Source organism: Haematobia irritans, chromosome 4 (genome assembly GCF_050003625.1).
Source record: "Haematobia irritans isolate KBUSLIRL chromosome 4, ASM5000362v1, whole genome shotgun sequence".
In the NCBI taxonomy this organism is placed as follows: domain Eukaryota; kingdom Metazoa; phylum Arthropoda; class Insecta; order Diptera; family Muscidae; genus Haematobia; species Haematobia irritans.
Window position 1 is genome coordinate 168,462,081 of NC_134400.1, and position 23,463 is coordinate 168,485,543.

General features: G+C 36.1%; 1 protein-coding gene across 9 annotated transcripts in view; it reads right to left on the reverse strand.

The window, feature by feature from the left end:
• axo (axotactin) overlaps positions 1-23,463 on the reverse strand; it is a 396,767-nt gene that overhangs the window by 87,395 nt on the left and 285,909 nt on the right. For all 9 annotated transcript variants that reach the window (XM_075304128.1, XM_075304125.1, XM_075304124.1 and 6 more), the window contains 2 exons: positions 14,296-14,477; positions 6,344-6,631 (listed from right to left, as the gene is read on the reverse strand). In XM_075304128.1, the coding sequence (XP_075160243.1) occupies positions 6,344-6,631; positions 14,296-14,477 (470 nt within the window). The remainder of the gene's footprint in view (positions 1-6,343; positions 6,632-14,295; positions 14,478-23,463) is intronic.

Consider the following 23,463-nt stretch of genomic DNA (forward strand, 5'->3'; position numbering starts at 1 on the left):
AATTTCACCACGACCCAGAATATATATACTTTATGGGGTCTTAGAGCAATATTTCGATGTGTTACAAATGGAATGACAAAGTTAATATACCCCCATCCTATGGTGGAGGGTATAAAAAGTGTTGTTCCGGCAAGACAACGCACCGTGCCACAAGTCATTGCGAACGATGGCAAAAATTCATGAATTGGGCTTCGAATTGCTTCCCCACCCACCGTATTCTCCAGATCTGGCCCGAGCGACTTTTTCGTGTTCTCAGACCTCAAAAGGATGCTCGCAGAGAAAAAATTTGGCTGCAATGAAGAGGTGATCGCCGAAACTGAGGCCTATTTTTAGGCAAAACCGAAGGAGTACTACCAAAATGGTATCAAAAAATTGGATGGTCGTTATAATCGTTGTATCGCTCTTGAAGGGAACTATGTTGAATAATAAAAACGAATTTTGACAAAAAAAAATGTGTTTTTCTTTGTTAGACCGGGGACTTATCAGCCAACCTATTATCTCACAATCTAATTGACTTACAGACGTCAAGTTTTGACACGAATCATTTGAAGGTTGGTACTATATAAAAAAGGGAATTAATACTAGCGACGCCATCTATGTGTCAGACCGGGGACTTATCAGCCAACCTGAATTTGTTTAATTATTCAATGAAAAGTTTATTAACTTGTGCTCAAGTAAATAATTTTTGTATCGGAAATATGCATTCAAAAAAAATGTACTTGGATCCAAAAATTTTGACCTTCCTTTAAGGATTTTGGTATTGATTCCGAGCCAAAGATGCGGCTTCTTTAAAATAAAGACATTTTTTAGGGACCTCCCTGGCTTTAAATCTAGGATCGATAAAATTAAAATTGCATGCAGATCTCATTCACCGAATTTTTATTCTCTGTTTGCGATATATTAATAAAGGTAAAGGGTGATACGGTCAAAATTTGGTCAAGGGAAAACGCGTGTAAATCGGTGAAATCGTTTATTTAAAAAATCAAATTAAATTTCTTTTTCAAGTTCAATTAGTATAAAATTCAGGAAAAATATTCAGTTAGGCTTTCGCTTTTCCATATCCGAATTGCCGGGCCTCACGCTTGACACCTGCCATCAGATTTTGTACAGCCACCTTGTCCACCTTCTTCGCCGCAGAAAGCCAGTTTGCCTTGAACTGCTGCTCGTCCTTAGCAGTTTTTTGGTCTTCTTTAGGTTCCGCTTGACAATAGCCCAGTATTTCTCAATTGGGCGGAGCTCTGGCGTTTTGGGAGGGTTCTTGTCCTTGGGAACCACCTGCACGTTGTTGGCGGCATACCACTCCATGGCCTTTTTACCGTAATGGCAAGATGCCAAATCCGGCCCAAACAGTACGGAACAACCGTGTTTCTTCAGGAAAGGCAGCAGACGTTTATTCAAACACTCTTTCACGTACATTTCATGGTTGACAGTCCCGGAAGCTATGAAAATGCTGCTTTTCAAGCCACAGGTACAGATGGCTTGCCAAACCAGATATTCCTTTGCGAACTTTGACAGTTTTATGTGCTTGAAAATATCTGCTACCTTTCCCCTTCCTTTTGCCGTATAAAACTCCTGTCCCGGAAGCTGCTTGTAGTCGGCTTTGACGTAGGTTTCGTCGTCCATTACCACCCAGTCAAACTTCGTCAGCATCGTAGTGTAAAGCCTCCGGGATCGCGCCTTGGCCGTCGTATTTTGTTTATCATCGCGATTTGGAGTCACTACCTTCTTGTAAGTCGATAGTCCGGCTCGTTTTTTGGCTCGATGTACGGTTGTAGACGATACACCCAGTTTATTTGAGGCATCTCGGAGAGAGAGGTTAGGGTTTCGCTTGAAACTACCGGCAACTCTCTTTGTCGTCTCAGCGGCTTCCGGTTTTCGATTTCCCCCCGATCCAGACTTCCTGCACGGATGAAAAAGACATGTTTGACTATAAACATTATATGTTTGGAACACAAACACAATATTTTTGAGTGCAAGCATATAATGTTCATAAACTAGCATAACATGTTTGGGACATATATGTTAATATGTTAGAACATATTATGTTTGGGACATAAAATGTTTGTAAATATAATATGCTTGGATGCAATCATATATTAATTTAGAAATAGCCTATAAACATATATGTGTTTAGTAGCTTGGAGCGCTATGTAACAGGGAGCGATATTGAATTGAGTTGGTGGTTGTTGCTTGTTATTACAAAATTAACATTTTGTTTTTCCTTGGGCAATTGATCAGCTACTTCTTTGATCCTTACAAACTGTGTAGTCCGCTGTTCGAATCCCCGTCCGGCAAAAGGTAAAATTAAAATAAGAAAAGAATCATAAAATTGAATAATTTCTTCTACAATGTTTGTATTACAGAAAAAGGTGCTAAGAACTAAAAAATCTCGTGGAAGTGAGAAAGATGTGGGGGAATATACAATTAGGCAGAAACAAAATTTTGAGCATTCAGGTCGAAAACCTATGTTGTTAGCACCTATATTACCTGTTTATTTTCATAATTCATTATGATATATATAAATAAATAAATAAAATTTTGAGCACAATATTGTTTGGGAGAATTTTTTTTAAGCATATAATATTTTTGGGTGCAAAATGCTTCCAAAAATATTATATGTTCACATAATAACATATTGTTTTTTGGAAGACAACATTATTGAATTTGGATGCAAAAATACAAAATGTTTGGAACTTAGACTACCCAAACATATATTGTTTAGACCAATATGCTTTCAAACATATTATATATTGAAAGAGATCAAACATATAAATGTTTGGGCAATACCCAAAAATGTATATGCTTGCAGCAAAATATGTTTGGGAGTATATGTTACAGAAGCGATTTTTTGTGAGGGTGTGGCTGTCGACAAACGTTCCCCAAACACTTTAATTACATTTGTAACGGTTGATTTGGCAACTTTTAGCGATTTTGCCAGCTTTGCGTGCGAGTAGCTCGGATTTTCGCGATGCGCGAGCAAAATTTTGATACGCTGCTCTTTTTGCTTGGACGGCATTTTGACAACTGAAGAGTGAATTCCCAAAATCAAAATAGGAGCAACATTCTACACACACACACCTTCAAAATGAAGGGTGTTCAGGTTTTTTAAATGCAAAATTGAAAGAAATACGTCAAGTTTATTTTGACCAAATTTTTACCGTATCACCCTTTATTCATGTACAAATTCCAGTTTCAAAATCCAAATTATGCCAAGTACTTCAAAGTAAAAACTGTTTTCTTAATGCTAAAAAAACTTTGAACCAAAGATAAAAATGTTTAGGATAAGTCTTAGCCTATGTAAGCATTTTTATCTTAAATTTAAAAATTCAATATGTCAGTTGAGTTAAAGACGATTTCTTTAAATTAAAAATGTTTTTCTTTATTTTAAGGAACATTTGCCTTACTTCAAAGATCTACAACTTCAACAGAGGGACGCAAAATTTCAAGATTTGTGTCCTAAATTTAATGAAAAAAAATTTTGAAGCAAGGATTATAAACTTTCTTTTAATTAAAATGTCATTATTTTAAAGAAGTTTGTCCTTAGCAGTGCGTAAATTTCGAGTCCTAAAATTTAAGTTGCATAATCTTCCATATTAGGTCAATATTTTTTTCAGTGTGTCTTCCATGGTATTCATATTTTAAGGACATGAAAATTTTTTGTTCAGGGTACACGTTTTTAAAAGACTTTTAAAAAAGCAATATAAATGAATGAATTTAATTTTGATATCTGGTCGCGGATATCTTGTCCGCCTTTATGATAAAATTGAAGTAGAGTTTTCCGATTTTTTGAATTTCATTCAGGGAAGGTTGATATTTCTACGGAGAGGCTGACCTCCCCTTGCGCGAGGTTTTCTAAAATTATAGTTTAAAAATCATCTTCTCAGTTTAGTTGAAATTGTAGGGGAAAGTTGGTGAAGGTTATGAAATTATTATAGGATACCTAACTATTCGATATCTGTTCAGGGAGGAATATCTCCAGCATTAGCGCATTTCCTATGAAATTAGGATTGTTTTGAAATTAGATCTAGATACACCAAAGAATCATCTTATCTCAATTTAATCGAAAATCAATTCTTGAAATTGGCTGTTCATGGAAGAACCAGGTTTACCTACAACAGAAAGTTTTCTTTGCATATTTTCAGGCGTCACAATAGGCAGCGTTGCCAATTTAGTTTTTTTCGCTAGATCTGACTTTTTAAAGTCTTTTAGAGAGGGGAAAAATCCATTTCATGGCCTTTTTAGAGGTTTTTAGCTTTTTATACCCTCCACCATAGGATGGGGGGTATATTAACTTTGTCATTCCGTTTGTAACACATCGAAATATTGATCTAAGACCCCATAAAGTATATATATTCTGGGTCGTGGTGAAATTCTGAGTCGATCTGAGCATGTCCGTCCGTCTGTTGAAATCACGCTAACTTCCGAACGAAACAAGCTATCGACTTGAAACTTGGCACAAGTAGTTGTTATTGATGTAGTTCGGATGATATTGCAAATGGGCCATATCGATCTACTTTTACGTATAGCCCCCATATCAACGGACCCCCAAATTTGGCTTGCGAGGCCTCTAAGAGAAGCAAATTTCATCCGATCCGGCTGAAATTTGGTACATGGTGTTAATATATGGTCTCTAACAACCATGCAAAAATTGGTCCACATCGGTCCATAATTATATGTAGCCCCCATATAAACCGATCCCCCGATTTGGCTTGCAGAGCCTCTAAGAGAAACAAATTTCATCCGATCCGGCTGAAATTTGGTACATGGTGTTCGTATATGGTCTCTAATGACCATGCAAAAATTGGTCCATATCGGTCTATAATTATATATAGCCTCCATATAAACCGATCACCAGATTTCACCTCCGGAGCCTCTTGGAAGACCAAAATTCATCTGAATCAATTGAAATTTGGTACGTGATGTTAATATATGACCTCAAACACTCATGCAAAAATTGGTCGATATCGGTCCATAATTATATATAGGCCCCATATAAACCGATCCCCAGATTTGACCTCCGGAGCATCTTGGAAGAGCAAAATTCTTTCCATTCGGTTGAAATTTGGTACGTGATGTTAGTATATGGTATCCAACAACCATGCAGGAATTGGTTCCTATCAGTCCATAATTATATATAGCCCAGCATATAATCCGATCGCCAGATTTGACCTCCGGTGCCTTTTGGAGAAGCAAAATTCAACCGATCTGGTTGAAATTTGGTACGTGGTGGTAGTATATGATATTTAACAACCATGCCAAAAGTGGTTCAAATCAAACTCCAAAACCCGAGATTTGGTTTTGGAGCCTCTTGGAGGAGCAAATTTCATCCGAGTGAGTTGAAATTTCTGGATGACAGTCTTTCGTACAAGTTTCTACGCAATCCATGGTGGAGGGTACATAAGATTCGGCCTGGCCGAACTTACGGCCGTATATACTTGTTATTTTTGACATGTTGCCTATTGAAATATGGACAAAACCGAATTTTCATCTAACCATCGCTGCCAGAATAAGTTTTCCCACATATTTCCAAACTCAATACAAACATTAACGTGACTTTTGGAATAAAAAATATTTTGCGTTTTTTCTGGATGCAAATTTACCAAAACTAATGTGGCAAAACATGGCGAGAAAGTAGGACAAAAATTTATTTAGTGGTACAATAAAGAACGTAGAAAAAAGTCAATACTTACAAAATGGCAAAATTAAAGTGACTTAACGGAAACTCTAGATATCTCGCTCTAGCGCGCCTTTTTGAGTTCTCCGATTTTCTAAATTTAAAGTCAAAATCGTCTAATCGAAAAAAGTCGACTTTTTTAATTTTCAAATTCGACTAAACGACTTTTTATGTTGGCCAAAATAGACCAACCCAGTAAAAAAATTTGGAGGTTCTTCTAAAGGCACAACTTTAAAAGCACTTCCAAAAGATGTACTCCCAATAATGGGAATGTAAAAATGGAATATAATGCAAATAACTATGGTAACTCTGGGTGATCTTTAGACGATATAGGTACTTTTTTGGTATCACCATGGACTAGACTATTCAGTCCACGGTGAGTCTGAAACAGGCTTCCTTTCAAAAACTATTCAAGGTTATTGGTCTTGAAATTTTGCGGCTTTCCGTTAACGTTTCGTTCGTTTCCGTTTGAAATTTTCTTAAGATAGAGAAAAAATTTTCTTGGTATAAAGAAATTCATTTAGACTTTTAAATCTTCGAATTTAGCATAAAACAACTCAATTACTCGTATATGTTATTTTTTCGTATCACGTTGCGAACTCGATTTAAGTAAACTTTTGTTTCAGTGCATGTAAGTTTAGTTCTCTGTGTCGCGTCTTCGCTACTTACCGCCTTATATACATACGGTTGTCCACCCACACCAGGACTTTCATGCATCTTTGTGGCTCGCTCCTTTGACCAAATAATGTCTTCGTCTGTTTCACGTTCGATGCGTCTTTTGTAGGCCAAATGACTGCGGTATACCTCAATGAGACAGCAAATGACAATGATGACAAACAGAGAGGTAAGCGTTATGAAAACAACTTGTGTGGAGTCCTCCTTGGTTGATACATCGTAAACGTATTTGGCTACATACGGAATACGTTGCGGTGGATCGTCCACCCAATTTTCAGCTTTCTGTGTTTGGAATGAAATTGAAATTGAGGTAAATTAAACAATCAATTACTTGGTTACACTCACAAAAAAAAAATAGGAATTAATAATTTCGTATGTATTATTTACAATGAAAAATTAATGGCGAATGACCCTCATAGTGGTTTATCCTGAAGGCAAAGAGCTGTTTTGCAAGGTAATGTTGAAAAGAGATCTGGAGATCCGTGGAAGTTGCTTCACAAACACTCCTTTTTAAGCACAGCCGCATACCCTCTACCCATATTTTCCACTTTTATTTAATAAATTAAGTAGCTTGCATGATTTGGACTTTGCAATGTACTTACATAAGTTTAACTCTACTTTAGATTTAATTTACTTTTAATTCTGCTAGTCTGTAAGGATTGTAATCCATAGACCTAAATAAATAAATTTTAACTTTTTTTGTTTCAAAGAGGTTAAACACAGATTATGAAATAATAGTGGTAAAAATGATTAAAGTTTTGTCAAAAAAAAATGCTAAATCCATTGTAGAAAAATTTCGAAATTTTGAAAATATTTGAGGTTAAATGTCTCAGACAATGGTTAGGTTAGGTTAAAGTGGCAGCCCGATTAAGATAGCTCGCGCAACCGCACAGCCGTTGTTGCAGCTGACTGTTTGGCCAAAATGTCTAAAGGCAATAAGATGCAGGGAATCTGTTCCTGTCATACTGAATGCGCCTGAGATACACAAGCACGCCATACGCTGAATTTTATCTAAACCTGTCGGTTGCTGAAGTGCCGGCCACCAGACTACAACACCATATAGCATTATAGGTCTAACCACTGCCCTGTATAGCCAATGCACAATTTTCGATTTTAGTCCACACTTTTTTCCTATTGTCTTTTTGCACGAGTACCAAGCTACCGTAGCTTTTCTCGCTATTTCTTCAATATTAAGCTTAAAGTTCAGCTTCCTGTCCAGAATAACGCCAACGTATTTTGCACACTCACTAAAGGGAATTTCAATACCCCCTAAGGATATGGGCTTAACCGTGGGAGTTTTGCGATCTTTGCAGTACATGACTAATTCTGTCTATGCAGGATTTACTCCAAGACCATTCTCTTTCGCCCATTTCTCTATCATCCGGAGGGCTCTCTGTATACCATCTCTGATTGTGAATGGGAATTTTCCCCTGACTGCTAGAGCCACATCGTCTGCGTATGCCACCACTTTTATCCTTTCTTTTTCTAGGGAAACCAGAAGGTTGTTTATAGCAACATTCCAAAGAAGAGGTGATAGAACTCCTCCTTGGGGAGTGCCTCTGTTCACATACCTTTGTATGTTTGCTTGTCCTAGTGTGGCCGAAATACGTCTCCTCATTAGCAGTTCATCTAGCAGCCTAAGTATACCTGTGTCAACATTCAGAGTTGCCCGTCCATTTAATATAGAGCTCGGATGGACGTTATTGAATGTCCCCTCGATGTCTAGAAACGCCACAATTGTGTATTCATTGACAGATAGTGAGCTTTTAATAAAGCTGACTAGTTCATGCAAAGCAGTCTTAGTAGACCTGCCCTTCGAGTATGCATGCTATCGTTTCGAGAGTAAACTTGCATCGAAGCTAGTTCTAAGATAAATGTCTATCATCCTCTCCAGACTCTTAAGTAGGAATGAGGATAAGCTGATTGGTCGGAAATCCTTCGCACTCGAGTGAGAGGCTTTTCTCGCTTTAGGTATGAAAACTACTTTTGTGCCCCTCCACTTTTCTGGAATATATATACATCCTTTATATATCACCGCCAACCAGGGGATAATTCTTTCAGTCACTGCTTGTAACTCCACCGGAGTAATTCCATCAGGTCAGGGGGATTTGAATGGCCCACAGCTATTTAACGCCCATTTTATTCCAAATTCCGATACAATTTCAATGACCGCTGAGCCACTGTGGCACCGCCAGAACATGGTTCAACCGTCTGATTTCCAGGAAAATGTCCAATAGTACCTCCAGCGTCTCCTCACTGGACGTTGTCCAATTACCCTCCGATGTTTTAATGAAACCTGGAGCGGAGTTAGTGGATGGTAGTACCTTCCGTAGTCTGGAAGCCTCGGACGTATTCTCAATACTGTTGCAGTAAACATTCCAAGGGTTATGCCTTTCTCAGTTCTCGCTTGTATCCTCTCAGATTCTTCTTGTAAGCTTCCCAATTCTCAGGAACTCTGGTGGACTTTGCTTTGTTAAAGAGCTTCCTGCAGGATTTCCCCATATTACTTGACTCCGTAGACCGATTTTTTCCACTTGGCTTCCCTCTAGGGCATGCAGGTTTCAGTGAGATGTTGAAGGCCGTAGTAATTCGCTCCACTGCGTGTTCAATATCTTGCACAGTGCTCATATTTGTCTCTGGTATTTCCGGTATCATCATATTGAACGATTCCCTATACCTATTCCAATCAGCTTTCCTAACGGTTGGCGGAAATATGGTCTTTGAAGTACGAACGGCCAATCTGAAACTGATGTAGCGATGATCTGAGAAGCTATGTTCCCTCAAAACTTGCCACTCAGACATCTTATTATTCAGTTCCGGAGAGGTCAACGTGACGTCCAAAACCTCTTGCCTGTTTCTGGTGATGAAGGTTGGTGCGTCTCCCTTATTGCAAACTACCAGGTTAGTACGCAAAATAAACTCTATTAGCGACTCTCCCCTTGCATTAGTATCACTACTTCCCCAAATACTATGATATGCATTTGCATCGCATCCCATAATGAGTTTTGTCTTTGTTTTCAGTGACTCCTCAACTAAGGTCTCAACGGCACATGGAGGCATCTCCCTATCATGTCCCATGTAGACCGAAGATACACAGTATTTGCATTTGGATATCTCTAGACTGGTTTCGACAGTATCTGCATTGCTCAATGAAGGAAGCAGAAACAAGTTTCGTTCGTTTTTAGCAATTTACATGCTCGATTTATATCGTTACCGGTATTACGCAAAAGTTTGAAACCCGGAGTGCTTAAATTACAGATCTTGTTCTTATATATGTATGGTTCTTGAATAAGAACTATATCTATGTCTCCTTTCATCAGGAGAACTTTTAAGGCAGCACAAGCGTCCTTACAATGGTGAAGATTTATCTGGGGGAACCGTAGAACCATCAAAATTTTCAACCACCGTTAAATCAGCCGCTACAATTGAGTCATCAAGAGTTTCCTCTAAACAGATCTCGGTGACTCTCGCAACAACCCGCGGTTCAGCTTTGGTGAGGTTTGAGCCTGTAGGGACTTCCCGCATACGATGTTCATCAATGTCTGCAGTTTTTATGTCTCCTTCGGCTTCGCAAGATTTTTCTTCTTCTGACCCTACCGGAGGCTTGTTCGTTTCGGAATCCTTTGGTTGATCGCTTTTGTATACCTTCATATGGATATCATGAAAGCCATGAGCATCAAAGCAGCTTTAAAGCGATCCATAGACCTCTGGTCCGCAAATGCTATTAACTTATATCGTCCTTGATACCATCCAGCATCTTGCCGTCGAGGACTTGGTCCGGGAAACTTTTTTCGCACCTCTGAGTAGACACCAGACATCGCCTTCTCAATTTCCCCCCATTTTGCCTTGGAATCATACCGTCCAATGCTCCTTTATTAATAATAGCCATTACAAGGCTGTCTTTTGCAACTGAGGCAAACGATCTTTGATCCCGTTTAGAGGATGACAGTTCATGAGGTGATCGTTCCCTTTTGCCAGCTTCAAGAATTCCTTGAGTCCATTTTAAGGAAACGCTTTGCTTAGCCGACAACGTGCTTGGGTCGACAGATGCTAATTTTTTTAGGATAAACAAAGCATTTCTGCGTTCTTTAAATCCCTTTCGTGAGGGATTACCTCCTTTTGAAGTCGTTACCTTAGAAAAGGTTCGACTTGGCAAAGTGTCGCCGCCTGTCGACACGTCTACAGGTCGACTAATTGGTCACTGCCCAAATTTATAACTTCAGTCGATACCCGTCCACTGGGTCCTGAAGTTAGTAACCCAGTGGATGACTTTGAATTTCGCTGCATGGTGGTTTAATTTTTCACCACACGTGAAATTCGTAATAGGTACCTATTACGATGAAATAATTCGTGATTAAAAAACACGTCCGTTCAGTTCGACGGTTGGAATAAATGTCTCAGACAATGCATCATACAAATTATTTATTTGGCAAAATATCTCAAATTTTTTAATTCAAATCCAAAATACACTTAGAGGAAATGTTTGATATTCCTCTTAAACTCTAACAAAACTGGTTCTTATGTGTATTTTTGCCAGTATGCCAGTTTGAGGTAATGGTGGATTTTATGTCAAAGCATCCTGATGTGGCAAAAGGTTTTTTGAAGTCACCCGATGCAAAGACCAAATCCCATAATCAGTGGAAAAAGTTGGAAGACGATATTAACATGATGGGTCCACCTGTTCGTGATTTGTCAGGTTGATGTGTCAGGTTGTACGCCAATCTAGCAAAACGATTTTGGGTCAATTTGGTGTTGATATCCACCTTGACCAAGGAATTTTAATGTGGCAGCTAACTTTCGCGCCTTACTGCTGTAGAACGCATCTTTCAAACCACAAAACAACACTATCCATTTTATTGTATTTACTAATATTTGTTATACCCTCCACCATATGTTAGGAAATATTGCTCTAAGACCCCATAAAGTATATATATTCTGGGTCGTGGTGAAATTCCGAGACGATCTAAGCATGTCCGTCTGTTGAAATCACGCTAACTTCCGAACGAAACAAGCTATCGACTTGAAACTTGGTACAAGTAGTTGTTATTGATGTTGGTCGGATGGTATTGCAATTTACGTATAGCCCCCATATAAACCGACGCTCAGATTTGGCTTGCGAAGCCTCTTGGAGGAGCAAAATTCACCCGATCTGGTTGAAATTTGGTACATGGTGTTAGTATATGGTCTCTAAATACCATGCAAAAATTGGTCGAAATCTGTCAATAATTATATATAGCCCTCACACAAATCGATCCCTAGATTTGTCTTGCGGAGCCTCTAAGAGAAGCAAATTTCATCCGATCCGGCTGAAATTTGGTACATGGTGTAAGTATATGGTCTCTAACAATTACGTAAAAATTGGTCCACATCGGTCCATAATTATATATAGCCCCCATATAAACCGATCCCCCGATTTGTCTTGCGGAGCCTCTAAGAGAAGCAAATTTCATCCGGTCCGGCTGAGTTTTGGTACATGGTGTTAGTATATGGAATCTAACAACCATGCAAAAATTGGTCCACATCGGTCCATAATTATATATAGCCCCCATATAAACCGATCCCCACATTTGACCTCCGGAGCCTCATGGATGAGCAAAATTCATCCGATTCGGATAAAGTTTGGTGCGTGGTGTTAGTATATGGTCTCTAAAAACCATGCAGGAAATGGTCCATATCGGTCCATAATTATATGTAGCCTCCATACAAACCGATCCCCAGATTTGACCTCCGGAGCCCCTTGGAAGAGCAAAATTTACGCGATCCGGTTGAAATTTGGTAGGTGGTGTTAGTATATGGTTTCTAACAACCATGCAAAAATTGGTCCATACCGGTCTTAACTATATATAACCCCCATTTAAACCGATCGCTAGATTTGACCACCTAAGCTCTTGGACGAGAAAAATTCATCCGATCCGGATAAAATTTTGTACGTGCTGAAATTTGGTACATTACGCTAGTATATGGCCGCTAACAACCATTCCAAAATTGGTATATATCGGTATATAATTATATATAGCCGATCCCCAAAAATAATCTACCAAAATTTTATTTCTATAGAAAATTTTGTCAAAATTTTATTACTATAGAACATTTTGTCAAAATTTTATTACTATAGAACATTTTATCAAAATTTTATTACTATAGAAAATGTCATCAAAATTTTTTTACTATTAAAAATTTTGTCAAGATTTTATTCCTATAGAAAATTTTGTCAAGATTTTATTTCTATAGAAAATTTTGACAAACTGAATTATATACGTATTTAATCGGCCTTTTTTTGGTTTAATATAAAGGGTGATTTGTTAAGAGCTTGATAACTTTTTTTTTAAAAAAAACGCATAAAATTTGCAAAATCTCATCGGTTCTTTATTTGAAACGTTAGATTGGTCCATGACATTTACTTTTTGAAGATAATTTCATTTAAATGTTGACCGCGGCTGCGTCTTAGGTGGTCCATTCGGAAAGTCCAATTTTGGGCAACTTTTTCGAGCATTTCGGCCGGAATAGCCCGAATTTCTTCGGAAATGTTGTCTTCCAAAGCTGGAATAGTTGCTGGCTTATTTCTGTAGACTTTAGACTTGACGTAGCCCCACAAAAAGTAGTCTAAAGGCGTCAAATCGCATGATCTTGGTGGCCAACTTACCGGTCCATTTCTTGAGATGAATTGTTCTCCGAAGTTTTCCCTCAAAATGGCCATAGAATCGCGAGCTGTGTGGCATGTAGCGCCATCTTGTTGAAACCACATGTCAACCAAGTTCAGTTCTTCCATTTTTGGCAACAAAAAGTTTGTTAGCATCGAACGATAGCGATCGCCATTCACCGTAACGTTGCGTCCAACAGCATCTTTGAAAAAATACGGTCCAATGATTCCACCAGCGTACAAACCACACCAAACAGTGCATTTTTCGGGATGCATGGGCAGTTCTTGAACGGCTTCTGGTTGCTCTTCACTCCAAATGCGGCAATTTTGCTTATTTACGTAGCCATTCAACCAGAAATGAGCCTCATCGCTGAACAAAATTTGTCGATAAAAAAGCGGATTTTCTGCCAACTTTTCTAGGGCCCATTCACTGAAAATTCGACGTTGTGGCAGATCGTAAGTCTATTCATGATGAAATGTCAAAGCATACTGAGCATCTTTCTCTTTGACACCATGTCTGAAATCCCACGTGATCTGTCAAATACTAATGCATGAAAATCCTAACCTCAAAAGAATCACCCTTTATATCCCGTATGGACTAACTTACAATTGAGAAGACGGTGTTAAAAAGGTTTAAGATACCTTGCCATCGGCAAGTGTTACCGCAACCCAAGTAATATGATTGTGGATGACAGTCTTTAGTACAAGTTTCTATGCAATCCATGGTGGAGGGTACATAAGATTCGGCCTGGCCGAACTTACGGCCGTATATACTTGTTTTTGTTTATCAATTTTTGACAGTCACACACAATGCTGCCAAATTACACAATTTTTATTATTCGGAAGTGGTGCCTTTTTACGTTATAAACTGGCTACACTTTTTGGCGAATTCGATAGTATTATATAGTACGAAAAAAAATTCGAATCGAAAACACTTCTCGAATAAAATTAATTATAGAAACGAATAACTTAGTAATCCCCCTGCACACAAAGAAAATTTCATTAAAAGTCAGCCAACGAAAATTTTTCATTGATATAACGAAACATTTTCAATAATACAATGAAAATATTCGTTAATAGTACGAAACGCTAATTTAATTTGCAGAAAATTCGTTATATTAACGAAAAATTTCGTTGTATTAACGAATTTATTTCATTGGCTGACTTTTAACGACACATTTCGTTAATATAATGAAACTTTTTCTATTAGTGTGGTCGAAAGTCACAGGGCTTTTACTCAGTTCCATAAGTTTCGGCTTGGCAGATCTTTCGGTTACATTCACTTGCTTAGTACTACCATACTTACCATACTGATATTGACCATTGGCTCTTGTGAGGGTTGTTCAGTTATATCAAATTTAGCCACACACTGTGCACTACGTACACCCTGTGGATTGATGACCGTTATATTATCAGCTCCAGATTTTGTAAAGAGCATATATTCCTCAAGAGGCTTCATTACATAGTTGTTCACTTGAATGTAGATATCTGTAAAAGGATAATTATACAGCATATTAAAAATTTTATTAAGATCAATTATTTTTACTTTCGTGCAAACACGATCGGACATTAAGGCAAATCAACAGCCAATCATTGTTATCGTGAACGTATGTTCACGATTTCTTAAATAGGTGTTTTATTGAGAAGTGAATGGCCTCTTTTGGATGTGTTGTAATGTAAAATATTCAATTTGCTATAGAAATAAAATTTTGACAAGATCTACTATAGAAATAAAATTTTGACAAAATTTTCTATAGAAATTAAATTTTGACAAAATTTACTATAGAAATAAAATGTTGATAAAATATTCCATAGAAATAAAATGTTGATAAAATTTTCCATAGAAATAACATTTTGACAAAATTTTCAATGTAAATAAAATTTTTAAAATTTTTTTATAGACGTTAAATTTGGCAAAATCTTTCTATAGAAATTAAATTTTGACAACATTTTTTATAGAAATTAAATTTTGACAAAATTGTTTATAGAAATTAAATTTTGACAACATTTTCAATAGAAATAAAATGTTGACAACATTTTTATGGTAATAAAATTTAGATAAAATTTTTCATCCGGAAATCAAATCTGGGGATCAATTTTTTATGGGGACTATATATAATTATGGGCCGATAGGGACCAATTTTTAACGTATATCAAGTACCAAATTCCAAGAGGCCCCGTCAATAAAATCTGGGGTCGGTTTATATTTATGGGGGCTATATCTAAGGCTATATCTATGACTGGATCAACTCAGAATTTCACCACGACCCAGAATATATATATACTTTATGGGGTCTAGGACCAATATTTCGATATGTGGAATGACAATGTAAAGGGTGATTCTTTTGAGGTTAGGATTTTCATGCATTAGTATTTGACAGATCACGTGGGATTTCAGACATGGTGTCAAAGAGAAAGATGATCAGTATGCTTTGACATTTCATCATGAATAGACTTACTAACGAGCAACGCTTGCAAATCATTGAATTTTATTACCAAAATCAGTGGCAGAAAATCCGCTTTTTTATCGACAAATTTTGTTCAGCGATGAGGCTCATTTCTGGTTGAATGGCTACGTAAATAAGCAAAATTGCCGCATTTGGAGTGAAGAGCAACCAGAAGCCGTTCAAGAACTGCCCATGCATCCCGAAAAATGCACTGTTTGGTGTGGTTTGTACGCTGGTGGAATCATTGGACCGTATTTTTTCAAAGATGCTGTTGGACGCAACGTTACGGTGAATGGCGATCGCTATCGTTCGATGCTAACAAACTTTTTGTTGCCAAAAATGGAAGAACTGAACTTGGTTGACATGTGGTTTCAACAAGATGGCGCTACACGCCACACAGCTCGCGATTCTATGGCCATTTTGAGGGAAAACTTCGGAGAACAATTCATCTCAAGAAATGGACCGGTAAGCTGGCCACCAAGATCATGCGATTTGACGCCTTTAGACTATTTTTTGTGGGGCTACGTCAAGTCTAAAGTCTACAGAAATAAGCCAGCAACTATTCCAGCTTTGGAAGACAACATTTCCGAAGAAATTCGGGCTATTCCGGCCGAAATGCTCGAAAAAGTTACCCAAAATTGGACTTTCCGAATGGACCACCTAAGACGCAGCCGCGGTCAACATTTAAATGAAATTATCTTCAAAAAGTAAATGTCATGGACCAATCTAACGTTTCAAATAAAGAACCGATGAGATTTTGCAAATTTTATGCGTTTTTTTTTAAAAAAAAGTTATCAAGCTCTTAACAAATCACCCTTTATATACCCCTGTCAATGTAGTATACCCCCTGTCCTTTAATGGAGGGTACAAAAAGCAGAACGAATTAATAATTGAAAATTGTCGCTTATTATCAAGTACTCAATTATCCGCTTCTTTGGCTCAGAATCAATATAAAAGTCATTAATGTAAAGACAAAATCTTTGAAAGAGGGAAAGATTTTGTCGGTGTTGTTGGCTTTTTATACCCTCCACCATAGGATGGGGGTATATTAACTTTGTCATTCCGTTTGTAACACATCGAAATATTGCTCTAAGACCCCATAAAGTATATATATTCTGGGTCGTGGTGAAATTCTGAGTCGATCTGAGCATGTCCGTCCGTCCGTCTGTTGAAATCACGCTAACTTCCGAACGAAACAAGCTATCGACTTGAAACTTGGCACAAGTAGTTGTTATTGATGTAGGTCGGATGGTATTGCCCCCATATAAACGGATGGTATAGCCCCCATATAAACGGACCCCCAAATGTGGCTTGCGATTGCTCTAAGAGAAGCAAATTTCATCCGATCCGGCTGAAATTTGGTACAGGGTGTTAGTATATAATCTCTAACAACCACGCTGAAATTTGGTACATGGTATTAGTACACGCACAGAAAAAACATGTTTGGACATGGTTGCCGCATCCATTTAATGCTTATTTAGAGTATTTAATTGTCGCGAAAACCATGTATTTTGTCTTTGTAAAAATAATTTTCGAGCGGAGAAAAATATATGTTGGCAATAAGCATTTAAATTGTTCTCAAATGCCGCAAACATGTTCTATTATTTAAATGATAGAATTTGAGACCATTATATGGTCAGGAAAATCATGTACCTGACCATTCAATTTTTTTTTACTTTTTTGCAAAGAAAAAAGTATTTTTATAGTTTACGTATAGATATGTCTACAAGCATTACATGGCCATAAAGACCATGTACATTGTTTTCGTGACCATTTAATTTTTTTGCAGCGACAAGAATTTTATAAAAACATTGAGCAGGTACACACGATCTTCATTTTGCGCGTCAGTCGTGTGTTGATTGTTTCTTGGAATGGACGGAGAATACGGAATTATTGTGTTTTGTGTTAATTTATTTATTTAGAAATGGCACGTGGTTTTATGTGAATACAAAAAAGGAAAGTGTAATTGAAACAAATGTACCTGGTTTTTGTTCTGCATTTTGACATATGGTATAATTTATTTTTATTTGCAGTTATATGATGTCTGTGTTTGTACATTTGATGGGCACGAAGTAAATATGGAATGATTTCTTATTGTTGAAATTGAACCAAACTAGAGTGTGTAAAAATATGTGAAGTTTGCTTGCACAACATTATAAATACAAATAAACAATGAATTAGTTTATAAATAAATAAAAACAAATAAATAAAATTGATTTTGTGTTTTCTTTTCTCAAGTGGCGTCCTTTTTTCGACGACGAAAAAAGTTTTTTCATAAAAATCAAAACATTTTAGGTTGTGACCATGTTCTTTTAACTAGAAGAAAAACATTTTTGACGAATAACATAACATTTTAGATGGTGACCATTGTCTTTTAATGGAAACAAAATTCTTTTTATCAATATAATAACATTTTAGATGAGGACAATTGTATTTTTCTTAGAACCATGTTCACTGAGCCAACATGGTTGCAGGTTAAAATGTTACATGGTCGCCGCAAAAATAGCTGCTATCATATTATTTTGCTCTTCGAATATGATTGTGGCAATCATGTTTCTTCTCTGCGTGTATATGGTCTCTAACAACCATGCAGAAATTGGTCCATATCGGTCCATAATTACATATAGCCCCCATATAAACCGATCCCCCGATTTGGCTTGCGGAGCCTCTAAGAGAACCAAATTTCATCCGATCCGGCTGAAATTTGGTACATGGTGTTGGTATATGTTCTCTAATGACCATGCAGAAATTGGTCCAAATCGGCCCATAATTATATATAGCCCCCATATAAACCGATCCCCAGATTTGACCTCCGGAGCCTCTTGAAGCAGCAAAATTCGTCCGATTGGGTTGAAATTTGCAACGTGGTGTTAGTATAAGGCCGCTAATAACCATGCCAAAATTGGTCCGTATCTGTCTATAGTTATATATAGCCGATCTCCAATCACACAAAAATTGGTCCATATCGGTTCATAATCAAGTTTCTACGCAATCCATGGTGGAGGGTACATAAGCTTCGGCCTGACCGAACTTAGTTTCTTACTTAGTTTATTTCTATAGAAAATTTTGTAAAAATTTTATTTCTATAGAAAATTTTGTAAAAATTTTATTTCTATAGAAAATTTTGTAAAAAAATTATTTTTATAGATTTTGTTTTTTTTTTGTCCGTAGGAAATTTTGTCAAAATTTCATGCCCATTGGTAATAATGTCAACATTTCATTTCTATAGAAAACTTTGTCAAAATTTAATTCCTATAGGATATTTTGTCAAAATTTCATGTCGGTAGGAAATTTTGTTAAAATTCCATGCCCATAGGAAATAATTGTCAACATTTCATTTCAATAAGAAATTTTGCCAAAATTTCATTTCTATAGGACATTTTGTCAAAATTTCATTTCTATAGCATATATAGAAAATTTTGTCAAAATTTTATTTCTATAGCAAATTTTATGAAATTTTTATTTCTATAAAAAATTTTGTCAAATTTTGTATCAATTTTCTATAGAAAATTTTTTAAAAATTTTATTTCTATAGAAAATTTTTGTCAAAATTTTATTTCCATAGAAAATTTTGTCAAAATTTAATTTCTTTAGAAAATTTTGTCAACATTTTATTTCAATAAAAAATTTTGTAAAAAAATTATAAATGAAAAAATATATAGAAAATTTTTTAAAAATTTTATTTCTATAAAAAATTTTGTCAAAATTTTATTTCCATAGAAAATTTTGTCAAAATTTAATTTCTATAGAAAATTTTGTAAAAAATGTATAACTAAAAAATATATATATTAAATTTTTTACGTATGGACGGTGTTAGGAAGTTTTAAGATACCGTGCCATCGGCAAGTGTTAGCGCAACTCAAGTAATTCGATTGTGGATGACAGTCTTCAGTAGAAGTTTCTACGCAATCCATGGTGGAGGGTACATAAGCTTCCGCCTGACCGAACTTACGGCCGTATATACTTGTTCTTACTTATTTTTACCGAATTCTATCTACACTAGATAGAATTCGGTAAAATGTTATAATCCTGGTGGGAAAATGTCTACATCTGCATATATTACTCTTGCTAATCTTTGTATGTGCGGTTAGCAAATAAATTTTTTTCCGTGTGTCATATTTTCTTTCCAAAAATTTGGTATTTGAAAATTATAAATATAATAAATGTTATCCACTGGAACCCGAACAATTTTACTAAAGCTTTGTTTTTTGTTAACCGCAGTTAGCCGGGTTCTCCATAAAGTTGTAAACACTTAAGTCTTTAAGCAACAAATTGAGCTGCAGGTTTGCCTGAAGAGTTTCGCTACTAGGTCTCCAGGCATTTAAGCAATTCAATTTTCCACTTTTCCAACAAAAATTTCTTTTGTGGTTTTCGTTCACTTTTTTCCAAAAAAAAAAAAAAATAATAAACCACAGACCAACTTTCATTTTAGGTTCTGATATATGTTTTGGGGTAAACCATAAACATCTACGGAGATATTCCGTCAGTCTGTGGGAGAGTGCACGTATGTGTAGCCATAAAATTTATCAAAACTAAAGCATCAAGTCCTCTCATGGATTATTTTAAAAGTGTTTCAAGTCCTGTTACTCTCACTCATACACGATTAAATTCAAACTCCAATGAAGGATTATGTATTCCATGTTTTGCTTTAGGGGTGGTTGGGATAGGGTCACATGATAAAATGTTATCACAATTTTTTTCATATTTTGCTTTTTTACTTGTTCTTGTACCCAGTATCATGGCTTGGAGCGGTATATTTCATTGACTATTTCTTTTGTAACACGTCCAGATATCCGTTAATGCAACAAAGTAAAGCCTTATATTTATTTTTCATTATTTCTTATTTTATTGTTCAAAACAATAACTGTTTAGAATTGTTCGTTACCTTAGGTACGAATTATGGCCTTCAATCGGTCGACAAAGTCGTCACAAGCGGCACGAAAGTGGCTCTGTGGTAGTTTGGCCCATTTCCGCGTGGTAGTTTGGCCAATTTCCGGCGCATGTTCTTTGTGAAATGATCGACATCTTATTATCTTTTATTGCCAAACTTGACAGTTAATCCACAAGGAAGAATGTATGTATATTTACTAGAGGCATGGATGTATATTTACTAGAGGCATGCAGTAGAAAAATGGTCTCAAAATTTCGTATTTTTCTTTTTTTGTTAAAAAAGTTTATAAAAATGCATTGTAGTGCTCACCAATATGGAAAATATTTATAGCTTATTTAGATTAAAGCCTCTACTTTAAAATAACATTGAAAAATAAATCGAAACTAAGTGGAGAAATAGAGTGACGTTTTCGAATGTCCTCGTATGTGGACATCGGTAGTCAAAGGGTTAAGGAAATATTGTAAAAATTTAATTTCTATTTTTTTAAAAATTATTTCATTTTTATAGAAAATTTTGTAAAAATTTTATTTTTATAGATTTTGTTTTTTGTCCGTAGGAAATTTTGTCATGCCCATCGGTAATAATGTCAACATTTCATTTCTATAGAAAATTTTGTCAAAATTTAATTTCTATAGGATATTTTGTCAAAATTTCATGTCCGTAAGAAATTTTGTTAAAATTTCATGCTCATAGGAAATAATTGTCAACATTTCATTTCAATAAGAAATTTTGTTCAAATTTCATTTCTATAAGAAATTTTGTCAAAATTTCATTTCTAATGGACATTTTGTCAAAATTTAATTTCTATAGCATATATAGAAAATTTTGTCAAAAATTTTATTTCTATAGCAAATTTTATGAAATTTTTATTTCCATAGAAAATTTTGTCAAATTTTGTATCTATTTTCTATAGAAAATTGTTTAAACATTTTATTTCTATAGAAAATTTTGTCAAAATTTTATTTCTATAGAAAATTTTGCCAAAATTTAATTTCTATAGAAAATTTTGTCAACATTTTATTTCAATAGAAAATTTTGTAAAAAAAATTATAAATAAAACAAGTAAGGAAAGTCTAAAGTCGGGCGGAGCCGACTATATTATACCCTGCACCACTTTGTAGATCTAAATTGTCGATACCATATCACATCCGTCAAATGTGTTGGGTGCTATATATAAAGGTTTGTCTCAAATACATACATTCAAATATCACTCGATTTGGACAGAATTTGATAGACTTCTACAAAATCTATAGACTGAAAATTTAAGTTGGCTAATGCACTAGGGTGGAACACAATTTTAGTAAAAAAATATGTGACACATTTAAATCTGAAGCAATTTTAAGGAAACTTCGCAAAAGTTTATTTATGATTTATCGCTCGATATATATGCATTAGAAGTTTAGGAAAATTAGAGTCATTTTTACAAATTTTCGACTAAGCAGTGGCGATTTTACAAGGAAAATTTTGGTATTTTGACCATTTTTGTCGAAATCAGAAAAACATATATATGGGAGCTATATATAAATCTAAACCGATTTCAACCAAATTTGGCACGCATAGCAACAATGCTAATTCTACTCCATGTGCAAAATTTCAACTAAATCGGAGTTAAAAATTGGCCTCTGTGGTCATATGAGTGTAAATCGGGCGAAAGCTATATATGGGAGCTATATCTAAATCTGAACAGATTTCAATCAAATTTGGCACGCATAGCGATAATGCTAATTCTACTCCCTGTGCAAAATTTCAACTAAATCGGAGTTAAAAATTGGCTTCTGTGGCCATATGAGTGTAAATCGGGCGAAAGCTATATATGGGAGCTATATCTAAATCTGAACCGATTTCAACCAAATTTGGCACGCATAGCAACAATGCTAATTCTACTCTCTGTGCAAAATTTCAACTAAATCGGAGCTAAAAATTGGCCTCTGTGGTCATATGAGTGTAAATCGGGCGAAAGCTATATATTGGAGCTATATCTAAATCTGAACCGATTTCAACCAAATTTGGCACGCATAGCTACAATGCTAATTCTACTCTCTGTGCAAAATTTCAACTAAATCGGAGCAAAAAATTGACCTCTGTGGTCATATGAGTGTAAATCGGGCGAAAGCTATATATGGGAGCTATATCTAAATCTGAACCGATTTCAACCAAATTTGGCGCGCGTAGCTTCAATGCTAATTCTACTCCCTGTGCCAAATTTCAACCAAATTGGGTAAAACTCTGGCTTCTGAGACCGTATTAGTCCATATCGGGCGAAAGATATATATGGGAGCTATATCTAAATCTGAACCGATTTCAATAAAATTTGGCACACTGTTCTTCTTGTGCAAAATTTTAAGCAAATTAGGGTAAAACTCTGGCTTCTGGGGCCATATAAGTCCATATCGGGCGAAATATATATATGGTAGCTATATCTAAATCTGAACTAACCTGGACCGATATAGCCCATCTTCGAACTTGACCTGCATGCAGACAAAAGACGAGTTTGTGCAAAATTTCAGCACGATTGCTTGAGACTGTAGCGTGATTACAACAGACAGACAGACGGACATCGTTATATCGTCTTAGAATTTCTCCTTGATCAAGAATATAAAGGGTGATTTGTTAAGAGCTTGATAACTTTAAAAAAAAAAAAACGCATAAAATTTGCAAAATCTCATCGGTTCTTTATTTGAAACGTTAGATTGGTCCATGACATTTACTTTTTGAAGATAATTACATTTAAATGTTGACCGCGGCTGCGTCTTAGGTGGTCCATTCGGAAAGTCCAATTTTGGGCAACTTTTTCGAGCATTTCGGCCGGAATAGCCCGAATTTCTTCGGAAATGTTGTCTTCCAAAGCTGGAATAGTTGCTGGCTTATTTCTGTAGACTTTAGACTTGACGTAGCCCCACAAAAAATAGTCTAAAGGCGTCAAATCGCATGATCTTGGTGGCCAACTTACCGGTCCATTTCTTGAGATGAATTGTTCTCCGAAGTTTTCCCTCAAAATGGCCATAGAATCGCGAGCTGTGTGGCATGTAGCGCCATCTTGTTGAAACCACATGTCAACCAAGTTCAGTTCTTCCATTTTTGGCAACAAAAAGTTTGTTAGCATCGAACGATAGCGATCGCCATTCACCGTAACGTT